Genomic DNA, 27,572 nt, shown 5'->3' on the forward strand with positions numbered 1-27,572 from the left:
GAACAGAAACATTGTAATCACACATAGGATTGCAGTGTTAGCTGTTTATCAACCTACAATCCTATGTGTGATTACACAGAAGGCACAGTTATGTCCAGGTGAGTATGTCTAGGATTGCAGCTTGAGTATATTAATTAGCCTTTTACTGTCAAATAAGCAACCAGAGGAAGAGGCAGAAACCGACTGCTTGTTTATCTTTTTTAAAAGTGCAGGAAAAAATCAAGGCTTTATTGAATAGATGGTACACAACATTCTTGAGCAATTAATTTCAAGTGACCCTTAAAAGTTGAATCGTTTTTCCTCATTCAAGTCTACCAAATGAAGGAGGCGTAGTGACATAGCAAACAGACAAAAAAGGTAACATGGAGCAAAGCTTAAATATTAAGCAACTAAAGCAAAAGGGTGAAAAGCAATACATTACTTCTACCACTACAATTTTTCCCTGACAATCATTTCAAAGTGAAAAACAAGGTGGCTGTAGTTTCTCAATTCTTCATGAGTAAGTACCAACTAGCCATTTTGTCCATTTTCCAACCTGGCTGTCTTTATTTTGCCCATAAACCTGTAGTTCTACCACTTAGTACAGTGTTACGGATGTAAATGGGCAGCGGTTGTGCTCTTGAAGGAGAAGGAATAGGAGCACAGGCTAAAAGTAAGATGTCTATGCAGGCACTACTGGCTCCACCCATCATCAATCCAGATATGTACCCTTATTTGTACAGCCAACACCATTTTCCTGAGTCAAAACTATCATTTTGTGCCATGGTTACCTCCTAAGGTATGTGCACCTTCTCCAGTGAAGTCACCCAACCCTGCTTTTAAATAAAAAGGATGCTTATTTTTGTCTAACTACACTGCACTGACTCGCTGCAGTACCTTTTTACCTTGCCCAAATAAGCTTCTAATCTTGCTGGAAAATTGTAGAGTATACTTTATTTCTCTTTTGCTTTGACTATTGTAGAAAGACTACTGCAAAGCAATTGCTTGTTGTCCTTTTAAACATCCTCTCTAATTTCTTAAGAAAACTGGTACAGTTGAACCTCTTAAAAAGGTGCTATGAACTGTTTTTATAAATAAAATTTTAAATGTTTTCACAGACATTTTTAGTAAATATTTAATATAGAATTGCATTGTAATATACTAACTCATACATCTTTCCCATGTTTAGAATGCTATTTAAAAATATAAATCTGTCCAAGCCAAGGGAAAATCTTGTATAATTACAACATGCATGGAAATCAGCTTGTATTTGCTGGTATGGGTAACTTTGGAAAAGAGAGATATTTTGTTAATCTGTAGATGGTTACCTTAATGCCATACAAGACTTAACTCTTGTGTAGATGGCATTGTCATAGTTTAAAAAGAACTTGATATTTGTACTTCATCAGATTGTGCATTCATTTTGACTTGTGTTTATTAACCCATCAACCTTCCTGGGGAATCCTGATCTGCTGTTAATAAACTAAATGCAAGTTAAGGTTTTATACCTGGGTAATATGAAAAGCAGATTTTAATAGTGAGTGCAATCCTGTGGAAAACTAGGTTGAATTCCATTGAAATGTGGAACCATCTGGCAGTTAAATACTCAAGTCCTGCAGATAAGAGTTAAGACTTGTTTTATTGGAGAGGGCTTGTAAACCAACTAACTTTAGAAATGCTAAAACCCCAATATAACAGCGGGCTGTTATGAATAAGTTAGTCACAACCAAGTCAGGACTAATTTAATGTGCAATATGTTCCTTCATCAGAAAGGAAACATGACTTTGGATATCAGTTACTACCCTATCTTAGCTGTAGCTGTCCTTTAGGGTGACTACTGCTAGAAAATCACAAGCACACAGACATTTGTGTATTGTCAGTGATTCCTGCATTTTACAGAATGATCTTCGTGGCCATCAAAGAAACATTTCCCACAACAGCAAAGATTTGCCATAATTATTCAAGAATTACATGGAGTTCACTGTCGCTGCCCTTACCACCATCTCTAGGGGAAACCTTTGCCTCCAAACAGGACTGTCAGTACTTAACACCACAGCTGAATGTGGACGTGCTTCCAGAAATAGGTTACAGCTCTGCTAACACCTGCACCAAATACTAAAGTTTGTTAAGATGTGAAATAACACACAGTAAGAACAAAAGTAAATGTTCAGAAGTTTACAGCCAACTTTCCAGAGGTCTTGACTCCACTGCTAGGGCCTATTCAGACTATCACATTTGAAGAGTAAGAGTACACTTTGTGATTCTTCATACTAGTAATTCAAGTGGTTCCTTGCAAGTTCATCTTGAACAGGCTCCTTGGCTCATGCCTTATTTATTGCAAAAAAAGTTTATAAAATATTTCTAACACTTCAAATTCCAAAGTAAATTTACAGTAAGTACAGATGCCCTGGAAAAGGGGTGTGGTGGTTTTTGTAAAAAGTTCTCTCCCAGTATACACTGCAATCTAGATTTCAGTTGTATATCATGCCTGGCCAGCTGACCTTCTTCATGGCAGTGTAGGGAGGTTCCATAAATACAGCAGGCGATTAATGTCTCTGTGCTGAAAAGGAGAGGGAAAAAATTCTGAGTTAGCAGTGAATGCATAATTGCCCTTAAAAGACTTTAGAACAGTTAATATGTGGGGTTTTTTTTAATCAGACATAATCTTTAATGGGGAAAATAAGTAGTTGAGGAGAAAGTCTTAGCAAGCCCATACAGATAAATGTGATGGTTAACACGCAGCAAGCCCGAAACAGTATATCAATTATTTTCAACATCATCCTTCCAAGAACCTTGTAATGTTGGTTACTATTATCCCCATAATGCATACTAGGGTCTGCCTTATCCAAGACCACCTTGTGAATTCATGGCACATCTGACTTCCTCATGCATACACAACTGTCTCTTAACCATATGCTACACCAGCTGATGTTTGTCAGGTTTATTACTGCCACAGTTTAAAAGTATACCCAAATACCGCCTACCCCAGCTCTCTCTACCTAAAGGCCACAAGTAGTGAGTAGAGCTAACATCTTCAAATGACACAAGCAGGAGGTAGGGGAAAGGAAGACAAAGGGTTGCATTCATTCATCTCAGTGGGTGTTCTCTGCATAGGACTCATGTCTTATCAAGTTCAGTGGGTCTACTGTACATATAGCTTAGCTTTAGCTGGATACAACTCAATGACTTGAAAATACAGTGCTTTTGGAGAATTTTGCTCCAGGCAGGGCAGAGGACAAAATGCTGGTGGGGTGGACAAGGATAGAAGCTAACATTAAATGGACAGCGGCATTTGCTTACTCAGCAGAGGCCTCTTCCACTAACCCATCTCTATGGGAAGGATCAGACGTTAGCACAAGACAGGTAAGCACAATCATGTTACATAGGGACACCCCCACCCAATCATTTCTAACAGCAGAGAAAGCAGGGCTAGGGCAACACGGATGGGAAAAAATGTTGGCCACTGCCCATGAACCAAACTGGGTTGGGTCCCACAGGGGGCTTGTGAGGGAAAGGCATTTCCATTTCCCCTGTATTTGAGACTTGCACTTTCTGTTACATGCACATGCTCTCCATCTCCCATCCTTCTACAACTCAGGAACAGATTTTTGAGGATTTGTGGAAAAAGGAGCTGGGAAGCTCTGCTGCTTGAGCAGAACTCCCATTTGTGAGTCTTGGGACCAAATCCAGTATTCCCAGTATCAAACTGCTCAAATGAAGAGCTCAGAAAAGAGGAAAGCTACTGCAGACCACAAACGTGCTAGGAAAACCCCATCTCTAACAGACTTATATTTTTAATTACTTGCGCCAGAAACCGCTTGGAATGTTTCCATGTTGTCCCTATAACACTATCGCTCCTGAGGTGTCCCATCCTAAGTCTTGGAACAGGGCTATTAGTAGCCCTTTGCTTTTAAAATGTGTTGGGACAGGTTATTGGGTTGTTGTTTTCATTTTGATTATGTATTTTGTGGTTTTATATTCTGATTTTATTTTGTGAACCACCCTTAGATTTGCAAGTATATGATGGTATAATAATAATAATAACAATAATAATAATTTTAGAAAAACCACGGAGACCTGTGCCTTGGACTTGTGCAACATAAAGAGAAGATTCCCATAACACGCTGCATTCAGTGAGCCACAGCTAATGAGCTACCAAGCTACAACACCACTATCAGCCAAGGAAGGGTGGGCTGGAAACAAACAACTGAAAGGCAGGTTCCTGAGAACCTTATATTGGGGGGACAATGGGCATGAGCACTCCATGCAGGGAACTGTCAAGAGCAAAGACAGTATATTCTAGGGATCCTTCAGCAGCTGTTATCACTGCATGCATGCCACCACCATGCTGCTCAATGTGGGAAAAACAACTATGTTTACTTTGCTCCCCATCAGCCACAGACTCAAGGACTCCTATACTTTTTATGCACTCTGTCTTGCCCCCTGCAAAAGGATCAGGGATCAGGTGTGGAACCAAGAGTAGAGCTCCGAATGACATGAAGTATCACAAATTCAGGCAGAGGTTCTTCGTACCTTCTGGAAGCACCACAGCTCCAAGGGACTGAAGCCATGAAAATGAGGAAAACCTAGGCTGCAAACACAGAGGGTGTTAGAAGACCAGCCCATAAGACAATATACCTAAGAATCCAGCAAGATACCCTCCACAGCAAATAGTGGTGAAATGACAGGATGCTGATGAGCAATGAGTAGACGGTTCAGGGCATCCAATCACAATTTTTAGTACCCACCTTTGGGGTTTCTTGTACTGATACGATCTACCATTCGATTCATGGATACCAACACCATCTTTTAAGGAGCTCAGTTGTGACTGACTGAAAGGAATCCCATTTGACAGTTTAAATTTCCCAGCCTCAAACTATAGTTCACCCATGAAGCTCCCAAACTGGGAATATTTTCAAAAGGCAGCAGGAGCTAAAACTTTCTTGTCCTTGTGTATGTTTAACAGCATATAGGTCTACTCATAAGTATATTCCACTGAATTCAATGGGGCTTGTTCTGAGGAAAGTGGGTACAGGACTGCTGCCTTCGTTTAAGAAGTTACACGGAACGTATTTATAATCCTGTCAGCAAACTTCCCTTACAAGAAACAAATGTACAATCAATTACTCACTTCCCCTACTTGGGATTTTCTTGTTCACAATACAAAACAGACCCACGGATATCCAAAAAGTAACAGGAAAACATCAAGAATATCACCTAACAGTCCTTTGGTAAGAAACAGAGCTAACATGATCCAACTCAGTGACTGGATCTTTAGACATTTTTATTTGGTGAAAAGTAACAAGAAAGATGTCAGAAGATCCAGATCGTGAAGATAGAAAAAACATAGCTTAATTATAATGCCTGGCACAACCCAGCAAATGTTAGTCACAACTAAATCTTATTGAAATCTATGTGGCATTAACTGTAATTAATTGTTTTCAATAGGACTTGGCCGTGCAACATATTTCTGTTGAATTATACCCATTATCCAATAAGTGACAGCTGTTTCAGCAGCTCAAGGGCAGGTGAGAATGGTTTCTCTTGAAAAGCAGCTCCCTGTCATCCCCTGCCACATGGCCAAACAGCATTTCAACTTACCTTTCAGAGCAATTTAATATGGCACGGGAAGCTACTGTTGAAACAATGAAAGCTGAAAATCCCACTGGGCATGAGCTCTTGAAAATCCTACCAGGTAGCTCTTGTCCCCGAGAGGGGGCAATGACAATAAAGATGATATTATTATTATTATTATTATTATTATTATTATTATTATTATTATTAAGTCCTAGCAATTTATTGACCACTTACTTCACCATTTGTTTATCACTCCCTCCAAGAGCCAACTCATGTGATGAGTGCTGACAGAGCTGCAGCCAAAACAGAACCACTGACAAATGAGGAGGTATTGATTGACGTGCTTGGGGGAAATGCCGAGGTTTCCAAAAGTACAGAAAATCTTTTAAACGCACACATGGTGTAAAAACAAACAACGTAATGAGGTTTGAGCATGCTCAGTAGCCAAGGAATGTTAAGTGTCAGCTGGAAAAGAAAAATGGAAAACTAAAGGAAGGGTGTGGACATGTGGGATTTAATAAAAGAATCCACAGGCCAAAAGCATATCAAAGTCACCAGAACTTGAGTTCCAGAACGAAAAGGGAAGGATGAACCAAACGGAATCCATTAGGTTTGTAATTATCTGATAATACAAAGTTCATGGGTTTGAGAAAATAAACTGCAGAACAGAGATGGGGATCCTGTGGCCCTCCAACGGTTGTGGTCCTCTCAACTCACATCAGCTCTGGTCAGCATAACCAATGGTCAATGGGAGTCCTGCAGCACTGGGAAGGCTATGTTTCCCATCCCTGCTGCAAAGTGAGGCTAGCTTTCACCCTGCATAGCTAGCTATACATTGAGGATGCCTAGAAGGACACGCAGGCAACATACTTACAACTACTTTCTTATAAACGTATGTATTGAAAGCAGCTATGAAAATATATGTAAATCTCTGGTGCTTTCTTCTTTTGAACAGTGGTTTTTATCTATTTTTTGAAAATACATTTTAAAGTATTTTTAATACTTTTATTAATTTCTTTTAAAGCTACAAATTTAAATCTTAAAATATATTTATTACAATTGCTTTCCATGTTACTCTTATCACTGCTGTACACAATACCCTTGAATATAAAAGGAAACGTTTTTCAAGTCTGATGTCAAAGCACCATGAAACTTGAAAACCAAAAACCACATAGGGAAAAGATATTTGATTTTAATTTTTCTAACTAGTGTTGCAAGTCTAGTCCTCCTTATTATTGTTCGATTTGACGGACATTGTTTTTTTCATCATCTCTGTAATCTTCACGTATAAAGTTATAAATTGAAACCAAGCAAAATGGATGTTTTCATATTATACAGCGCCTGCTTTGCAATTCAGTAAATGTATCACCTGAAGAGTCTTTGTGAGCAAATAAGCCATATCAATTCTGATACGGTAATATTTAACTACACTGAATAAAAGCTGAGGTATGAACCAGCCCATGAAATCAATATGCAAGACGTGAACACTAGCAAAATATACTATCAGCATCTATCTTTGGAATTTGCTTACCACGGACTAGTGGTGGATGGGATGTATGGGCAGAGAATGATGCATTCTTCAGGACCCCTGAGGGATGCAGTGCTCTGTGCAACAAGCACACATTTCAACCTCCTGCAGGATCCCTCTATGTGATGGACAGAGCACCCAGTCTCAAGGATGGAGATTAGGGGGAAGTTTGTAGGTGACATCAAACTGGCAGGAGTAGCCAGTGCCACTGATGACAGAATTGGGATTCAAGATGACCTAAACAGATTGCAGAGCTGAGCCAAAGCTAATAAAATGAATAGGGACAAATGTAAGGTTTTACACTTAGGCTAGGAGAACCACCTGAACAAATAGAAGATGGGGAATACCTGGATTGCCAGTAGTACATGTAGAAAAGGATCTAGGGATCTTAGTAGCGCGTAAGATGCAAAAGAAAGAAAGAAGCTTATGCTATTGTAGGCTTTCACCAGGAGTGAAGTGTCCCAATCAGGGAAGTTATAGTGCCACCCTATTCTGCCTTGGCCAGACCATACCATACCTGGAGTACTGTGTCCAGTTCTGGGCACCACAATTTAAGGATACTGACAAGCTGAAATGTGTGCAGGAGGGCCAAGGACCCTTCTGGTACAAGAGAGGAAAAGTCCTGTTGTGAGGTTAGATTCTGCCCTAAGTCACCAGTGGAGGAGCATGTGTGAATTCAGCTCAAACAGCTGCAGCAACCCTGTGCTACATACGGTAAATATTTTTTGCCTAGTGACTTCTTGCCCACCTGCCTGTAGCCTAGCCTTCCTCAACCTGCTACCTCCCCCCCAAGATGTTTTGGACTACAACTCCCATTCGCCCCAGCCAGCACAGCCAAGGCTTATGTAGATTATTTTGCAATGCAGAACATTCTTTTCACTGCCTTATGAGCTTGGAAGTAGCAGAGATTTCTCATTTCCTTGAAACTATGATATATCATTTAAAGTACTGCCAATCTCTCTCAAACACATGCACTTGGCCCATTACCATACTGCAGGGGGGCTTGTCTCAGAACAGAGTAATGCATACTAGAAGGATGATAAAATAACATGCTACTTGGTCCTTGTTAAAATGTTTCTGTGGGCAGATTCACTGGATGCAATCCACTGGGGCATGTACCTATGTTCCATGTATGCATCTCATTTTAACTGTTCATTCTGAATTTCCTGTGTTGGTCATGCAGAAAGAATCATTTACGTAGACCTTAGCACATGCTACTAATAGTGCTAGATCTGAATAGTGCTAAGATGTGCTGCAGCAACACAATACAACATAGATAAGACTGAAAAAGGTGTCAGCAATTAAGACTAACATTTCATTATAGCAAAAGCCTTTGTGAACTTGGAACTTTTGCCCAGGAAAGCTTTTGACATAATGCATTTGTAGCACCTTCAAGACTGCTGTTTTTGCAACGACAGACTAACACTGCACTTATTAAAAATTACAAGTGGCAAGTCCTATCTTAAAGAGGCATTTTCTTTTATGCAAGAAAGAGGGTCATGGCTATTATAAGACTACTCTTGCTACAAAGAATGCATTTTCTAAAGCAAAATTATCACGACAGCCATTCTGAAATCCTAACTGCAGTTCAACACAGGTCGGTGTATTTGATTATCATGGAAATGAGAGCACACAACTTGTGCAGGGCTATAACAATGGAAACAGATTAGGTAGAACATGTTAGTAAGGCATGACGGTTTACTAGCTTTTTATTTGGAATTGTTTTGCTTGTGGAAATAAGTCATCTGTTCTTTCACCAATTTCATTCCACGACAGGATAAAATTTATACCATTGTTTTCCTTTGAGGTATGAAGCATTGAAAGTAATGCCCTGAGACCCCTGGGTATAGAGGGGTATATTATTATTATTATTATTATTATTATTATTATTATTATTATCATCCAACAGGGATGTATTCAACTAAATTATTGTGCTTACCTAATTTCCCTTACTTCCCTAGGACTACTCCTGTTCATCTACCAAATTTGCTCTGGAGTTCCCCTCAACCCTTCAGAGACCATCTGGAGGGGAGAGTTTTGTTATGCTTGCAGAAGTTCTGTGCATGCAATTGTTTAATTGGATGCAATTCATGATGATTTTAAATGAAGTATTCTGTTTAGTTTTAAGGCAACTCAGGGTTAGCTACATGCACCAGGGCATTCTCGGTGTCTTTCACTGAAGAGACAGCTGGTTGAAGTGGAATAATAAACTACTTGAAAGAAAATATACGAAACCTAGGTGTTTGGTGAAAACCTTTGCCTAAAGTTTGACAAACAATTTGTGTATTCTGTCCAAAATTCAACAGCTTGGATACAAACATCCTGCTCATGTAGGCTGGGTGTGTCACCAATTTCCATCAAACCCTCATCATCCACCCCTCACCTTCCCCAAAAAAACCTATACCGGTGGGTTCAGTAATCCCAAGTCATTTATTTTGGAGAAGGACACAGGAAAGTGCAGATGGATGAGTCAGCAAATGCACCCCCACAGCACTAGAAGTGCTTCCTGCTCAGGCAGAAGGCCCTGGAATCTAAGCCAATATTTGCTTTGTAGTTTAGTGCCTCTTGAACAGCCGCTTTTGCCTCCAAGCCTGGATACAACATCCAAAATCTCTTGAATGCCTTGCAGCAAATGGCTTATATCATGACATCTCCATGCTTTGAACTGAAAAATCAAACTGCAATAAGGCTCTACACAGAAATGAACGACATTAAGTCATTGCCTGTGACATCAAAATGTCACTAAGGAACTCCAAAATTAAAGAGATAAAAAAATAAATAAAACAAGTATTTTCAAAAGGGAAGCAAAGAGAAGATTTCTCATCAAGGCAAGCCGAGAAAAGTAGTAATTAAATTTAAAGTAAGAGTAATTTCTACTCAACACTTTTAATGTCATGTATGGCATGCCCGATTGCAAACTATGGCCTGAGTAGGGAACAGAACTGTTCCACAGTGTTGTAAAAAGCATGATTTTGAAGACAAGACTCAATTATATTTATTTCAAACTGGAGCAAAGGCCCCAGAATCAAATTATACTCTTGGTAGAAGACTGTCTATTCAAAATGGCAAAACCCTAGAAGACGTGCCCAATCAAGCACTCATCACAGGCTCCCTTGAAGGTAGGGTCATGAATTATGAAATCAGCAGGTACACTCAGGTATACCTATCAATCTCATAATGTGTACACTAGCCCCAAGCTGAGCTTTTAACTTTGCAGAAAGCACTGAAAGTTGTCTGTTTCATTGCGAATTTTTGTTTTTAAAAACCTTAGGCACAGCCTGCCTGAAAAAAACCAAAACAAAATAGTTCAACACTGCATTTGTTTCTGTTTGCAGGAAAGAGAATACTGTACACAGCACAGGAGTGAAACAGAATTGCATGCTATTAATGTTGTGTGTTTTGTAATTTCAAAAAGCATTGACAGGCTGAATGCAAGTTTATTTGTCTACACGTTTAGAAATTTATGCTTATCTAGTGTTACATCAAGGAAGGATGAAAACTATTTGGAGCCGATTTCAAGCCCACGTAGAAAGCATCAGAGATACCAGATTTAAAGTAAAATGTTTGGGAATAAAATGAAGTTTGAGTATTATGAAAAAGCATACCTTAGAATCAAACTGTCACAACAGAGCCTTTGGTCATTAATTCTTTGAGATTTGATACACACAATTAATTTAGCTTCAAGCTTTTTTCCCTTTTTCCTAAATGCCTACTCCTAAAATTGTAATGTGTTTTGGGGGAGAATGAAATTAGGCACCTTTTACGACATTGCAAACTTAAACCAAGTACAAATTATATGAGTCCATTAGAAAGTGTAATGTCTAAGCGAATCAACTGCATAAAAAGGTCCAATGCAGAGCATCAGACCTGCAGAAGATCTAGGAGCAAATGGACATGAGGGATAAAGTAACATAAAATGGTGGGGGAAAATAATTACACTGGAAAGGTGTGTGGTTTTTTAAAGCACTGACAAGGATTTGCTATGGGGAAATAAATAGCTGAATAATTTGCCAAAATTAGAACCTTATTTATATTTTCAACACCAATGTTATTTTGATACGCAGTTAGTGATACTAATTTAGAGCGTGTTGAGCAAGAAAATTATTTCCTAAATATTGTGTAAACAGAAAACAGTCCTGTTTCCTGATTTTATTTCAAAGCTTTTTGAGAAACACACACAAATAATTAGATTTAGTCAATTTTATTTACAGTTTTTTTGTACATTTCAGAGCATTACACAATTACATTTTCCATATTTTCTGACCTGCAAACAGATACCTTAAATGGAAATAGTTTTAAAAAAATATGCCGCTCGGTACATCCAAATGCAATAATTACACATCTGACAGTTCACAAAGTGTAATTTACTAGGACGCATCCTAAGAATTTAAGAACAAGTAGTCAGGGGGGAGAAATCTGACCAATTATTTATACAACACAAACTCTCTCAAGCTAAACCCTCAAGACAATTGTCCTAGGAGCATCCCACCCCACCCTCCTTGGAAATTATGATTCACACCTATGCAGCATTAACAGCCTCTGATCCCAAATGCTGGGGTACTATCCAGACCCGCCTGTGAGCAACTGGCTTCCTCTTAACTTGCCAAAACCTGACGTTCATGCTGCTGTCCCTGGGTGCATAGCAAAACTAAGCATTTGGGGAAAGGTGACCAACAAGACCTATCTAACAAATGATAAAACCTTTCTAACTGAATTCAGATTAAAATTGGTTTCTAAAAGGATTTAAAGTGGCCAGTGAGAAAGTGTTTTTAGGCAAAGGCTGAATTCTTTGGGCCCATCACACTATTGTAAATTAGGTTTTCTGGGCAGGGGACGGGGAAACACTGAAATCAAGTTTGAGGCTCAGAGAGGGCCTAGGGTTCTGCATTTAAGGTGGACCATACAAGTCATGTTTAAAACTTCCATTTCATTTGTTCCCTCCCCCCTCCCCGCACATACACTGAAATGGTATATATAGTGGGTAGAAACTAGTAAAAATTCCCTGCAAATAAACTGCTCTTCAGCTGAGGTTATGGCTCCTGTGCATGGGGTGGTCAGAGGAATTTTTTACTTTTACCAAAAAAATGTAAGAGTCCTCTTGAAAAATACTGAGATCTCGCTTTAGGTTAATTTGATTGCATGTACAATTTGTTAAGTATAACTTTCAGTCAAGACATTGCTACAAATGGAAATTTCAGTATATAAAAAAAGCAGCCAACTGAGTGCAATTTTTGTGTTTAATTGGCTAAGTCCTTCATAGCATTTAACTAGGCTAGACATTTCAAGGAGCCTCCACATTTCTTGCCTACCTTACTTCTCATGTTCATGTTTCAAACTGTGTCAGCAGGGCCCGAACTTCAGGAGTTAGCTGCTTAGCAGCCTTGGCTGCTTCTGTAATGGCCTTGCGGTAAAGACCTTTTCTCTTCTTATTAAATCGCGACTGAAAGTTTTCTAAAAAAGGGGAGAGCTGTGAAAGAGCAAGGAAAGATGTTGTTGGGGACCCAAACCATGAAATACGAGCTTCCTGTCGGACTAAGAGGCCGTTATCTTTTCGGCTCACAGTTATAGAAAGAATACGGGCTGGCCACCATGGGAAGCCATATATCTTGGCCCAAACAATGTCTCCTACACATATGGTCCTGCCATCTGGTGTGACACATTTAGTGACATTTTTTGAAAAGACTTTCATTTTCAAGGAATTACTGAGCTTTTTCTCTTCCTTTGAAGAGGACGAGGAGGAGGAGGAGGAAGGTGCATGCATGCTGCCTGGAGGAAAATCAAAGCTTTCAGTAGTGCTACACTCAGAGTTGGTGGACTTCAAGTCATCTGTGCTATCACTACTACACACTGATGCACTGGAAGAGTCAGATTTCTTTTTATTAAGGGTCATGTAAACCGTTATATTGCTTTTGCTGCCTCTCTTGCCCAGTGTCTGCTGTTCATCCTGATCAACAGGTACATGCACTTCATTTGTGTCCTGAACCTCACTGCTGGCCTCTTCAGGGCCTTCTGAGGGGCTCTGATTTTCTGAAGGGGCCTCACCTGCTGAGCGGGTAGAGGAGCAGCGAGACTGAGGCTTAGCTGCCATCTTGCCACTCTGCAATTTCTCAAGCCCTGTCTTGAGAGAGGAGTCGTTTTCTTCATTTCGGTACCTTTGTGGCTTTAGACGCAATCGTGGGGGCAGGGAACCTGAGCTGGTGTTTTGAAGACGCCGTGTGAAGTGGACCTTTGAATGTGCATTTTTGGAAGTAGAGGTTGCACTCTGTTTCTTTTGTGCCTTCTCTTTGGCTATTTTCAAAACTTCCCGAGCTTTTGCATGATCCATGTTTTTGCTCTGGAGAACCTTTTTAGTATTTAACTGCGTTTTTGAAGTATTTGCTTGAGTGGTAACTTTGACTACTCTACTTCTGCTATGAGCAATATTTGCAACTTTGACCACGGAATTCCTTTTCTGGCTTTCATTTTGGCTTTTCCCATCAACTTTATGATCAGTTTTAATTTTTTTATTCACAGTAGTTACGCTCTCATGTCTTCGCTTTCTATTATCCTCATACCTTGAGGAATCACTTGTACTGCTGCCCTTCTTAATTTCTTTCTTTTCTGCAACAATACTGTTCTTACACTTGTCACACAAGACCTGTCTGGGTCGTAGTTTGATAGCATTCATAATAGAAGTGGGTTCCTCCCTGTACATTTTCCGCTTGGGCCGTTTAATTTTCCGAGGCGGAGGCTGAGGTATTGACTGGTTATATGTGTCCCTGATAAACAAAGGAGGAGGATATGGTGCTCCCTCGTGAAAAAGGGGAGGTGGCTTGGAAGTCCATAGGCTTTTAGCCAGGCTAGGCTCTGATGGCTGGATGGGAGAAGAGTCTGTGACTACACCATTGGCTTCACACTTCACTTGGGTCTCATCTTGGAATGATTTACTTTGGAGCTCCATCGCTTCAGGATTATCCTTGTACTCCCTTTTGGGAAATATGGTCACAGGGATTCCGTGCGGTCCAAACCTTAATGAGAGAGAAAAACACAGAGTTAACTGCAAATCTTTGCTTAATTGAGATTTCTCAGTATCATAAGTAGCTAACATTTCACACCACATGAAAACAAGCTTATCATTTCAGAATTCACAATCACGTGAATTAGAAAATTTCAGCACTGACTAGAAAGCAATCTACCAAGGGTCACAAGAATTGTGTGCCAGCAGCAAAATGGTGACTTTCCCTTTCATTGCTGTTCTCAGACACATTTAGAATCTCCTCTATGGCAGTGCAGTGGTTTCAAGACTTTGTCCACAATGACCCACCTGCCGTGGAATTCCTAAAATATTCTGGAGGCAAATACTCAGTTGGCAGAGGATACTTCATAAGCTTGTTGGGCTTTATTATAGCCATGTAAGCTGAGAGTTCACTGGAAATGGGCAGGCTGTTGTGCCTCCTATTACCCCTCTTTCTCTTGAGGAACCCCATGTTTCTCCAGAAATGTTCTAGAAACAAATGGTCTAGGGAGGCTAATCTTGTAGAAGGTACAGTGCATGCCTGGCTATCGGAAGGTAGAGAACTGTAATCGCCTAGCTGTTCTGGTTTTAGGGGAGCTTGGTGCCAAGGTTTCCTGAACGGCAACCACAAATCTCTCCCTGGCAACCGTCTTCCTAATTCCAGCATGACACGTTAACCCCTCCTTCTCCTGGAGCTCTCTGCACAGAGAACTTGGAAGGGCCTCACCATTTGGGGAGAAGAGACCAAGCATACCCACCCATCACCTGGCATGTACAGAGGAGGAGTCAGTCTCCCAGGCCAAGTCAGAAGGTATGAGAAAGACTCAGCTGCATCTGAACAAGGCTTTGCGCAAATTGAAAGGCCCGTTGCCTTCTCCTCTGCAAAATTTTCTGCTGTGCCAGATGGCCGAGGTGACCAAAAAGAGTCCGCAGCCAGCCAAATTGTGCAGACCACCCTTCATCTGTGCATGTCCCCATAATTTTTAGACTGGGCTAATCTTATAATCTTTTAAGTATTGGCTAGCTCAACTAGTCAGGGAAATCAAGACCTTGTATGAACAGGTCACCTTTAGAACTTTCAAATCCTCCCAGCTAGCTAGCTCAGGTGCAGAGTACAGACATCTTAATCACAGCCAATTCTGTTAACTGTATCGCTGAAGATACATGTGATGTGATTAACAGTCAATGCAGTCTTTGGCTAGCATTTCCTATTTAAACAGTCTGAAGAGGTAATCTATCAATTTCAAAGTGAGAGGGCCTTATTGCCTAGAGTTGGCAATCTTACACAAAAAAGGCTGAAGGCTTTTTTGTACACATTCAGCAGCAAGCATTTCAGCATAAGTAAGTGCTGTCCATGATGCCTTGCATCATAGGCCTTGCATCGTTCAGCATGGCTGCGACTAAGTGAAAGCAAGGGCTCAAATGGGTGGCATGTTACCTGCTTCTACAGCCTTACCCCACTATATATTACAAACATAAGTGTGGGACCAGGCTGCTCAATTCAAAAAGCTTGGATTCACACTGTTGTCATTCCTCCTGCCTGCTAAAGAGTAACTTTATGCCACATATAAAGGTGTTTTTCTACACAGACATCAGTTATGTGTAAGAAATGGAACATACACCAAATCATTCCTCCTCCCCAATCCCTTCCACTTCATTAAACAGACTTTAAACTTCTGCCTGAAGGTGCCCATGGATCAAGGTAAACTGTATGCTTCTACTGCTGGGGGTAAGGAAAGGAAAAAGTCCACCAGATCCACCCCCCCCCCGCGCATTTTTCTGGCTACCCTCAACTATAAGACATGGGGTATGGGTGGGTGTTGTTTTGCAAATAAAATGAACGTAGGCTGATCTATTTTTCTTAATCTGTACAGTAAGTCCTTAGAATTAAACAAAGATGAGGATCACATTATTAAGGATGAGTAGGCAAGCTTATTTACTCCCTACTTAGGCATACAATCGTGGGCATGAATGAGTGAAATACCTAAAGGATGGCTGTATACTTAGCAGCACCTCTTGCTTCACCAAGAATCTACAGAAACATGTTATTGTTCTACAGTGAGCCAGCTTGTTCCATTCTAGCTTGCACGGACCTCCCAATAACTTCATTATGCATAATGTGAATTATTGTAAAGTCCTGGGGTTTCAGAGCTTTCTAACTGCACAATGAGAGATCAAGACACCTCCCAGTTCCTGATCTCCACACAACTTGCACAGCTTTCCCTTTTAAACTCCCTATTCAGTAGGGGATTTTGTTGCAAGTTTGCAAAATTTTAGGCAGCCTGGTTATGGCTACTTAAAAGTATTTAGCACAGCTTTGCTTCCTGGCAAATGTCTCTACTGACACTGTTCGTGGACTCTTGCTTCCAATACTCCCCCAGTTCCTGATTTTAACAACTCCAAAAGACTATCAAAGTTTATATCTACTATCAAATCCTTAGCCCAAAGCACTATAAACCAGGCCCAACTTTTATCTTTTTTTATTATAAAAAGTATACTTCCTTCAACAATAAGACACTGTTCTGATGACAGAGAGTATCTCAAAACTAATCTTTAGAAATTACACCAAAAACTCTGGGAACAATCCAGACAAAGTTCAGCACATCAAGTCCCAATGAGTCAAAGGAAAGATATGCAGGTATGTGCTTGCCACTCCCACTGAAGTGAACCAGACTTAGTAGTGCTTCATTTTGCCTAGCTTGTGCCTTCTAAAATCAGAAATTCAGCAGCCTTCCAAGATTAGAAATTCAGATTTCTAGATGGCATACCCCACCAATTTAATATTTACCAGCAACTTATTCCCCATATCCCTAATAGTCTTAAATTCACTTTGCAAATTTAATCATGTTTTTCATAAATCAGACTGAACTATAATCACATTTGCCAACAATTAAGTACTGACTCAGACTTCACATATAAACAATGCTCATCCAGTAAATATGAACTAGCTACAGTGGTGTCTATAAAACAATGTTACATTTGCAATACTGCCATGTTAGTTTGAGCAAGATAAAATATGCAATGTACTCAAGCCATAATTCACTGTGAGTTTGGGGGAAGGTTTGGGCTTAACTGAATAGCATAAAAGGAACAACAGGTTCTTAGTATGATCTAACCATATTTACAAGAGTATTGACAGTTTCAGCTTATGAACAGCTGCACTATTCCCAATGGTGGACAATTGTGTTGCACGAAAGATGACCCAAACAAAGTAAAGATATACCAGAGCTTTCCAAACTTTTCATTTCGGTGACACACTTTTTAGACATGTATCATTTCGTGACACAGTAAATTGGTTTTACTAGCAAACCGGGGGTTAAACTTACCCCTTTCCAACCTAGGGAGGAGCTCCAGGAGCGTTCATGAGGCACACCTACACAATGCAGCCGACACACAGTTTGGAAAGCTCTGTCTTATACCAACTAGCAAGAAAGCAGTAATATTAGCTCAACTCTTATCTTAAATGAAACAGAATACGAAGGTAAAATGGAAGCCTATGTCTAACACCCACTTCTGACATTATTTTATGCTAACCAGACCACTGCAATTTTAACCAGCAACAGAAATATATAAAAACTTAAATCAATATACTAGATGTGCCTATACTGAGCTCTGAACCCTCAGCAGTGCTTTATTTAGAACACCTTCACAGACTTTACAATTTATTATATACCTGGAGAGATAATGCAACAAACATAGTACAGTGGTACCTTGGTTTAAGAACAGTCCAGTTTAAGAACGATTTGGTTTACAAACTCCGCAAAACCAGAAATAGTGTCTTGGTTTTAGAACTTTACCTCGGTCTAAGAACAGAATCTCAACGGAGGAAGGGCACTGGCAGGCCTCATTAGGGAAAGTGCCCCTCAGTTTAAGAACAGTTTCGGTTTAAGACCGGACTACCGGAACAGATTGAAGTTCGTAAACTGAGGTACCACTGTGTTTCAATAGACTCCATTTCCTTGGGAGTCCTACTCTTGCAGTCAAAATAGGAATGATCTAGCTCTGACCAAGGTCTGCTTCAGAGAAGCTAAACACAAAATGGGCATACCTTACTTACTTTCTATTTAACAGCAGTGTGGTACCTTGGGTTAAGAACTTAATTCATTCCGGAGGTCTGTTCTTAACCTGAAACTGTTCTTAACCTGAGACACCACTTTAGCTAATGGGGCCTCCCACTGCCGCCGTGTGATTTCTGTTCTCATTCTGTAGCAAAGTTCTAAACCCGTGGTACTATTTCTGGGTTAGCGGAGCCTGTAACCTGAAGCGTCTGTAACCTGAAGCATCTGTAACCCGAGGTGCCACTGTACACCAATATTGTATTCAGTAAGAAAACTAAAAATCATGGCATGTGTGCTATTTAAGTGGCCACTTCTGCAAAATCACCATGAAGGTACCAAATCTACTCTTAAGGCATATCCTGTGGCTTATGTCACAGATCTTGAGACTGTGGATCAAGACCACCAGTGGGTCATGCAAAGACCAAAAACAAGATTCTTGTACATGCATGCTACAAGTCAAAGAGTATGTTGTAAACAGACAGATGGTTGTATCTAACAAAGTCGTCCAATCAGTGCAATGTCTTATTTTTGTGCAAAGGTTCTTCCTTTCCCATCTTCTTCTTCTTTGGCGATCACTCGTAGATTGTCTTGTATAAACATGGTTTTAACAATGAGTGGTATGCTCCAGAAGGTTGAGGGAACCCCCATAATGGATTTGGGAGGCACGAGGGAGAGGAAGTCCTGTTGCACAGGAAGAAGTCTTTGTACTAACAGGACAACTTTGTTGGCTGCAACCCAAACTGGTTGTTAAGCACCATTAACGAAAAGCCCAGGCCAAATCCAAACTTCACGAACATATTAAGAGAATTCACTCTAGTCATGTCCTTCAGCTCTCACCTAGGAGTTCAAGACAGACATTTTGGCTTCATAACCTCCCTACAGTTAAGCCTACACAAACACACAATACCCTACTATATAACGTCTTAGGGAACACTGTTCTAGGGTACAGAGGCAACTACCTGAGAACGACTTGTTCAAGGCCGACACATCAGTTCTCAACCACATATAAACACACTGTGACTTGACAGGTTGCATCATACTGGTCTGCAGTACATTGAACCCTTGTGGCTTTCTATTGTCAGGGGGAGGAAGCAACACATTTCCCCTGAATATTCAAACAGTGGCCTTGAGGCCTCCATTTACCACATACAATAATAGGTGCAGAAATGGAGCTACATTTACAAAATCCAAGGATTGCAGCACTTTACCTCAACAGGGAGAGAGTAATTAGATTTCAGTCTTTTTCAATAATAAATGGTGATGGTGATTAATGTCTATAAAATTATGAATCATATGGAGGCAAGTTTTTCCTCTCTTTCCAGCAAGTAACCAATTCAGGGTGGCCGTCAATATTGTTTAGACCAAAAATTACTTCATATTCTTAGCTTATAAATTCACTGTATATGTGATGATGACTGATAGCTTTTAAAGGGAACCGAGAGAAGCTCTGAAGAAACAAGTCTACTGATGGCTATCACTGCCTTTACGCTCTACTCATGGGACTTCTCAAAAGAATCTGCCTGCCACTGCAGAACACAGGTTTGCTGGACCAAATGATGCAACAGAATTCATTTTTTCCTTGTGGAATTCTCTATTGGTCCCATGTGGCCCTGGTGGCATTCTTGTATGGCTACATAAGTGTAATGGTGCCAACAGTCCCTTCAGCAGATATACAGGGGTTTTTTAAGTTCAGGAAGGTAAAATGCACACACCCAACCTTTAATCAGATTTGTACATGTCAGCCAATTCTGACATGACTATTTCTCCTCCACAGCTTCTGACAGGAATGCATACTGTAAAAATCTAGTAGGGAACTCCCAACTTCTCCAATAAGAGAAGCTAAGGATTATGGCTTACACTTGGCACCAGCACATTTGTTGCACAGGGCAGGGTTAGCAGCAGCAGGACCTGATGCCTGGAAATCACTAGCCAAAGACTGAATGTGGGTTAAATTCTAACTCTTGATTTTTACAACTTCCTGAATTGTATTATGTGTCTCATCATGTTTGAAGGGCAAACATACTTTTAAAGAAAGGTTTCAGAGAACTAATAAATGTATCTGAAATACACATATATAACTAAAGGAAGTTAACATGTTTGGCCTAACAGAAAGGTCTGAGAATAAGGAAGCATCTAAATGTCAGCTTTTTGTTTTAATAAATAATCCTTCACCAGGATCACCGAGTGAAAGGCAGGAAGCAGCAATTCAGCTGTATCATAGCAGAATTAAGCCAGATACAATGGAAGCCACTCAAAATTAAGAGGATCTGAACAGGATGTTTAGCAAGTTTATTTTTATTTATTTATTTATTTTTGGTTAATAAATATGGGAAACAATAAGCATCTATTTGCAGTGATTTAGTTATGGGAAACATTGGTTGCCAGCAACCAGACTAAATTATATTTGACATGTCTTTCAGCTTTACTATGTAGTTCTGTGCTGTGACAGAAGCAAACTTCGTCAAATGCAGTCTGATTTTTTAAAATATCCAATCTTTTCCTCTATCCTTCAATTTACGTAAAATGAATTAAGCTTCTCAAGCTAGGAGCCATGACAACCAGAACCAATGTTCCAGCAATGCTAGAAACTGGATGCTTTAGGAAATATAACACACAGGAAAGTAAGCCATAAGCTTGTAGGGTTGTTGCTAATCTGTAGCCTGCTTTCAGTTCCCGTCCTATGTAAATCTCATGCCCTAGTTGCTCTACTTAAGGCTTAAAGCTGGGGTGGGCTAACCTATGGCCAACCAGATATCAGCCCTGACTACAGGCCATGCGGGTGGGAGTGTAGGCCAACATGTGGAACGTCACAAATTGACCACCCCAGCTTAAAAGCCTCACACAACTGCAAAGAAACAACATATGAAAGGAAGGAAGAAGTAAAGAGTGAAGGATGCTAAAGACCAGGGGCAGTCAAGCAGGTATTAATCACTATTGAGAGATAAGCGCCAACATGAATCCCTTAGTTTCATAATAGCTCAAGAAGATAGCAATACTGGAACAGCTCCATATTGCTGTCACAGGGGCATCCATCTTAGCACTGTTGAGGCATTACTCTAGAAAAGGAAAAAACCATAAACAGAGAAAATGGAGTTGTGCATGACAGCCCCACACCCTAATGCTCCTACATATGCCAGGCTCCCTGCTCCCTTCTCTATGCTGCCCCACTGAGCAGCTGGGTCTGAAGGTGAGCTCTGAAAGCTTTCAGTCAAGGCATCCTTGAACCCCCTTAGGGTTCCCAGTAGCAAAGAAGTTTCTAAACACTTTCAACCAAACATGCTTAGAATTCCCCTTCAAGCTTTCCCACTCAAAAAGAGGTCAGATTGGGACTCAAGTGGGAGGGAATGAAGAAATGCCCCATGCTCCCCACTTGTGCTGTGATTCTTTTTTCAGACATAATGAACACAGCTAAGTGTAAGCTTATGAATGGTGTATCTAGATAAGTTATTGTTGAAGAAAATCATGAAGTGCAGCACGAAAGGTGAACCTGTGGCCCTCCAGATGTTGAGAGTACAGCTCCCATCAGCTTCAGCCAGCATGACTAATGGCCACGGATGGTGACTAACAACATATTTGGGCTACAGGTCTCTCATCCTTGATGCACTGACTTGAAGACTTGCATCACTTTCATAAGTGAGAACGAGCCTTCCATTTAAAACAACTATGTATTTCTGATGCTCAATGGTGGAAGCTGAGCTTCCTTTACGAACCAGTTAATTCGTTTGATGCTATCTATGATTACAAAGGGATACACCATTAAAACTGAGCATAACCATCACAAGCTAACTCTGCATGCAGCTAAAAAAAGGTAAAGGTAAAGGACCCCTGACAGTTAAGTCTGGTCATGAACGACTCTGGGGCTGCGGCGCTCATCTTGCCTTACTGGCCGAGGGACCCAACGTTGGTCTGCAGACAGTTTTTCCGGGTCATGTGGCTAGCATGACTAAGTCGCTTCTGGCGAAATCAGAGCAGCGCAAGAAAATGCCGTTTACCTTCCTGCCAGAACAGTACCTATTTATCTACTTGGCAGGAGCTGGGACTGAGCAACAGGAGCTCACCCCATCGCAGGGATTCAAACCACCAACCTTCCGATCAGCAAGCCCTAGGCTCTGTGGTTTAGACCACAGCGCCACCCACGTCCCCTGCAAATCAGAATTATTTAATCTGCATGATTATATGTAAACTATATACAAGTAACTCCCATCTTTCGCGGAGGTTATGTTTCAGGGATGGTGTGAATACGCAGAGACTTGTATACTTGAACCATCCCTTGAAACTGCCACTGCGCGAGCAATCTTACCTTCCTAACTCAGCATGCCAAACAGGTCTTACCCCCAGAACTGTGCAGAGCTTGTTTGAGGCCTGGGGTGGGAGTCTTGTTAGAATGAAGTTATAAACAAAAAGGCAGCTGGACCCTGGCGGGGCACGCTAGCCAGCTTAGCGCTCTGAGGCCCAGTGGAAGTGTACTCGGCTGCTACCCCCTGCACAGATCTTGCAGGATTGTCTGAGATCTCGCAAGAGCCTCGCAGAGCCTGGTAAGCAAGGCAGGCAGCTTAAAAGCAATTTCTGTGCCAGAAAAATCCTGTACAAAAAGAACTTTTAACCTGTATGCTTTCCATGCATTGAATTTGTGTGATTTCAACAAACACATGTAAATTCTGAGTTAATTGTACTTTGGAACATTATTTCTTAAATTCAAATTATGTTCAGGTCTCACCCTGATCATAAAAGTAGATACCACAGTATTTGGGGGGGGGGGGTAAGGTTGTCCCTTATTACCCATTTTGATTTCCCCACACAATGGTTTTATGCACCCTTAAAGTTATGATGGAAAATGATTTATCTGCATTATTCTAAACTGCTGAACCATACATAGGAAAGAAGGGAGGGCAACTCTAAACCTATTAATTTTAGGAGGCAACACTAAAAACAAAGAGATTTGAATAAGTCCAGAATATTCAACTGTTTTAGTTGCTGTGCAGTTTTTGTTTTGTTTTTGTATCTCAAACCCACAAAAGCAATAAAGTGCCAGATCAAGATAACCAAATATACCTGGCCAATTCTTAGGCACTATGGCCTCATCCATTAACCAGAGAAGGAGCAGCTGCAGGGAGCTTGCCTGCTTGCTTCCTCCTCTCAGAAAGAACACTTTGCTTCAACTGCCTGCTGTTAATGGAATGCAGAGTAAGGGAAAAGGACTCTCCCTCCCATCCTCTGGTCAAAGGAACAAGATCCACCAGCTGCTTTCAAGCAAGAACACCAGCAAGAGAAGATCAGCCTGCCCTGGATTACATCTTAATGCTCATAGCTCTGCACTTTGTTCTGGCCTTGAAGACTGATCTCTCCTGTACCTTTTTCTTCTACTCCCCTTCCCTTCTGTATCCTATCTTTTTAGTTTATAAGCCTGATAGATGGACCCATTTTTTTTATAAAAAAAAAAATAGACGACAACAGTCCAAAAAGTGGAATAAAAATAAATAAATGCACTGATAAGTGATGCACAATGTTAGCTTTGAAAGATGCACTATGAATAAAGTTTGAGTTTCATTACACCATCTTCCATAACTGTATGCAGAGTTAATGGCTGCATTCACAGATCACGCTAAACCAAGTGAGTACAGTACTCATGTATTCCACAGATGAAGCCTGGGATAGGGTTGGCAGGCATCTGCTAAGTTTAGCTTTACTTTCAAATAATCTTTCAGAGAACCAGGGATGCTGGTTTTACAACAAACAATGGATAGTTAATTAAACAAACTAACAAACTATATTCTTAACCTATGGTTTGAAGTTGGCTTGTTTAGAAATTAACCATTGTTTGTAAAAAAACAACCCAGGATTCCTGCTTCTTATGTAACACTAACCATGAAACCAAATTTGCAGAAGCCATCTCCATAGCTGTGTGGGGTGGAGAAAGAGAAAAATTAGCTCCATGCTTTGCCAGAACTCATGGAGGCTTGTGCACATACAGTACTGTTACAACTTTGTTCTAGTGTCACATGCAAACTGGGTCAAAGTTTCATTACAATTCTAACTATTATAGGTCTTTTTAACTTGTAAGAGAACAAATTTTAGAAAGGGATGAATAAACTAATCATCCCTCTACCAAATCTATTCTGAACCTCTACTCTTTATTATAACCCACCCAACATACCACTTTAGTTTGCTCTCCACAACAAAGAGCAAACTATTCTATTTCATTGTTAAAATAATAAACAAAATGTCAATAGTACTTGAAGAAATATACCAGAGTAAACAAGCAAGCTGGCAATCAAAATACTATGTAAACAATATACAATTACTGTGAAATAACCTGCTGACAATTTCAGCTTCTTGCTTTTATAGGTTTGTGTTTTGCTCTTTCCATCTAAACTAAGCCAACATAGATGTTGCTTTGTTTTCCACCCCTACTTGACTCTTTCAGCATATCAGGACTCCATACCTGAAAAAGAAAATGTAAGGTAAGACACCCAACCACATATTCAAAGTCCAAGAATAAACAAATTAAAGCATTAAGAGGACTGATACCTTTAGCTTATTCACTATGAGCAAGCACATCATCTCTACCAAGGTAGACTGGATAAAACAGACTGTTTACAAGCAAGCACCATGCAGCAAATTCATCATGAAACACATAAAGCCATATGGCAACCTGGTTATCTGTAGCAAGGGATGGCACATTTTCCACAGCAAATATGTTTTTAAAGACACCCTGTAAACTATTGGCAATGTGCACAGTGGAGAGGAGATTACACCCCACAGCCAAACACTACGTGCAACTAGTCCTCCATATGGCTGCATGTATCCCATAACTGGTGTACAAGCAGCCACCATGCCTTTGCCAAATGGTGCCCTCCTTGTGTTTTGAGCTAGAGCTACTGTAAATTGCCTCCTTTATCTACTCAAGAAGCAGTTAAGTGCACACACTGTATCATTATTTATATGAAGATGATAAAAACGGGTATGTTCTACACCAAAACAGCCTACTAACCAGCAGCAAAAAATTCTATGAAATCCAAGAAAGTTTTATCTAATCTATATATGAAATTCTGTACAGGTAGTTTGTTACTTCACGTTTCACAACGTTTTCATATGCTTATCCTTACTTTAAAACGTACACTCTAGAACAGGGTTTCCCAACCTTGGGTCTCCAGCTGTTTTCAGGCTACAATTCCCATCATTCCTGGTCACTGGTCTTGCTAGCTAGGGATGATGGGAGTTGTAGTCCAAAAATAGCTGGAGACCCAAGGTTAGGAAAACTGCTCTAGAACAGCCTCCTGCAACCTACTCTCCAAATGCTTTGGTCTACAACTGCAATCATCTCTGACCATTAAACATGATGGCTGGAGTTGATAGGAATTGTAGTTCAGAACACCTGAAGAGCATAATGTTGGGTAAGGCAATTCTAGAGTTTCTGTTTTAAGGTAAGGACATGCATTTGATTTGGAACCAAGTTAAAAGTCCCAGTTCAGCAGGTCAGCCCACAGAATACCCTGGTCAGGCCACACCCAAATATTATCCTCTCACAGAAGTAGAATACAAAGAATTACCCCCCCCTTTGTATGCTGAGATTTACTTAGGTTTACTTTTAGCACATTCTCTACAAGCAAGTACTGTACACCATCTATAGACTGGACATTCATTTCCCCTGTCCTAATTCACCCTCAGGAAAGCCATAATGAAGATGTGTCTAGAAATTCACGCCAAGATTGTAAACTATGATACAACGTCTACATAAAGCCTGTTCTACATGGCCTCTCTCTATGCCCAGAAGGAAAATCAATACACAGTATGTAGTGGGAAAAAGTGTGCCTTTTAACTTATGAATAGGGTGACTATTTTAAAGCCTGGGACCATGCAGCATTTAGCCAATTCTCACTGTGACTTCCCAATATGTGAAGCTGTAGCCACTTACAACCTTGTCACACAACATTTTTCCAGCATGAAGGCTGACTGCTTCTGAAGTTAGAAGAATAAGGTGAAGGTGAATTCAAATATCTTAAGTAACTGGAAAACAAGCCATTAGGGATAGGACCATATTGTCTTGAAATTTTCATAATACAGTACTGTATAAATAAAATCACTGCATATTTATGCATCAGTAGCAAACTGGTAGGAACTATGGTCCAACTTTTTGCTACCAAGAAGGAGAAGTCTCCCCAATTTTTGATCCCTGTCCAGACGGGTCAGCCTGTTCCCCTCCCAACCCACCTTTTAAACTTCGTGAGGAATCAAAATTGGGGGGATACCTAAATAAAGACAAAGAATATTGTAGTGGTAGGCTACAGATCACGTTGGAATTCGAGGGCGTGGGAAAATCTCTTCCCTGCTTGCATGGATCAGAGGGAGGAAGGCAGGGCTCTGAAGCAGACCACGAGGCCATTTGCAACAGGGCACTTTCGCCCTCTTGGCGGAGCCATAAAACCAAACACCTCGTGGCTCACCCACCTCCTCATCTAACGCAGCCACCCCCCAGATGCCGAGAGGGCACCACCTCCAGAAAGAAAGTTGGGAGGAGAGACTGAGAAGGGAGGCGGAGGGTGGGTCTCACTCCTGTAAAACACCGGGCAGGCTCTCTCACCTCTTGGAAAGATCCATGAGGACCCCGGAAAAAAGCTTCTTCCCGAATCGGAAAGACACCACCAGCGCGTCCTCGATGATGTGATCCAGGGTGACCAGCACCTCCGAGCCGGGCAGCAGCGCCGCCGCCGCAGCTTCCTCCTCCTCTCCTCCAGCGGCCACTGCCTGCTCCGCGGGCGCAGCGAGCTCCGGCTGCTTCGCAACGGCCGTGGCGGCAGCATCCGGCTCCTCCTCCTCCGGCCGGGGCGGTTCCTCTCCGGGCTCCGGCCCCGCGGGGCCCCCAGCTGCAGGCGGCGGCGGCGGCGACAGCGGCAAGCAGGGCGGCTGCTCCCCTCCGCCTTGTCCCTCCGCCTCCTCGCCGGGGGGGAGCTCGGAGAGCTCCGCGGTGAGCGGGCAGGGCGGCTGAGGCGACCCTCCGACGGGCTCCGGGCTGGGCTGGGCCTGCGGCAGGTCTCGGGTCCCCGCTGGGCTCCCGGGCGGCGGCGGCGGCGGTTCCTCGGCCTCTCCCCCCGGGGCTGGCTCGGGCTCCTCCCGGGCGTCGAGCACCGCCGACTCCACGGCGGCCTGAGTGCCAGCCGGGAGCGGGTCTGCGCCGGCCTCGCTGCCCGGGATGGGCTCGGCCTCGCCGGCTCCACCATCACCCGGCACCGCCGCAGTCGCAGCCACGGCCGCCATTTTCTCTGCTGATGCTTCCTCCTCCCTCTAGTCAGCAGCGGGATCGATAACCGCGGCCTTCTTCGCCCGCCTGGCAAGGGAGGGGGACGCCGCCTACCGAGACGCGAGGACCTTGCCGCTCGAAAGCGCTTATTGGAAGCAGGAGGTGTCCATCAAGGGAAGGAGGAACTTCCCATTGGCT

At 41.6% G+C, this 27,572-nt stretch overlaps 1 protein-coding gene across 5 annotated transcripts; it reads right to left on the bottom strand.

The window, feature by feature from the left end:
* Positions 1-190: 190 nt before the first annotated feature.
* On the bottom strand, positions 191-27,528 carry PWWP2A (PWWP domain containing 2A). Of its 5 annotated transcripts, none has more exons than XM_083718949.1 (3): positions 26,718-27,528; positions 13,127-14,091; positions 191-2,539 (listed from the first exon to the last, which is right to left on the bottom strand). In XM_083718949.1, exons 1-3 carry the CDS (start codon positions 27,389-27,391, stop codon positions 2,526-2,528), a joined length of 1,653 nt encoding a protein of 550 aa, XP_083575075.1. In that variant the 5' UTR covers positions 27,392-27,528; the 3' UTR covers positions 191-2,525. The 5 variants fall into 5 exon arrangements, with proteins under 5 accessions (XP_083575075.1, XP_083575073.1, XP_083575074.1 ...); XM_083718947.1 differs by having other exon boundaries at positions 12,394-14,091; XM_083718948.1 differs by lacking the exon at positions 191-2,539 and adding an exon at positions 2,567-4,570 and having other exon boundaries at positions 12,394-14,091.
* Between the last annotated feature and the right edge of the window lie 44 nt (positions 27,529-27,572).

This window comes from Podarcis gaigeae, assembly GCF_964106915.1.
Source record: "Podarcis gaigeae genome assembly, chromosome: 2".
Lineage (NCBI taxonomy): Eukaryota > Metazoa > Chordata > Lepidosauria > Squamata > Lacertidae > Podarcis > Podarcis gaigeae.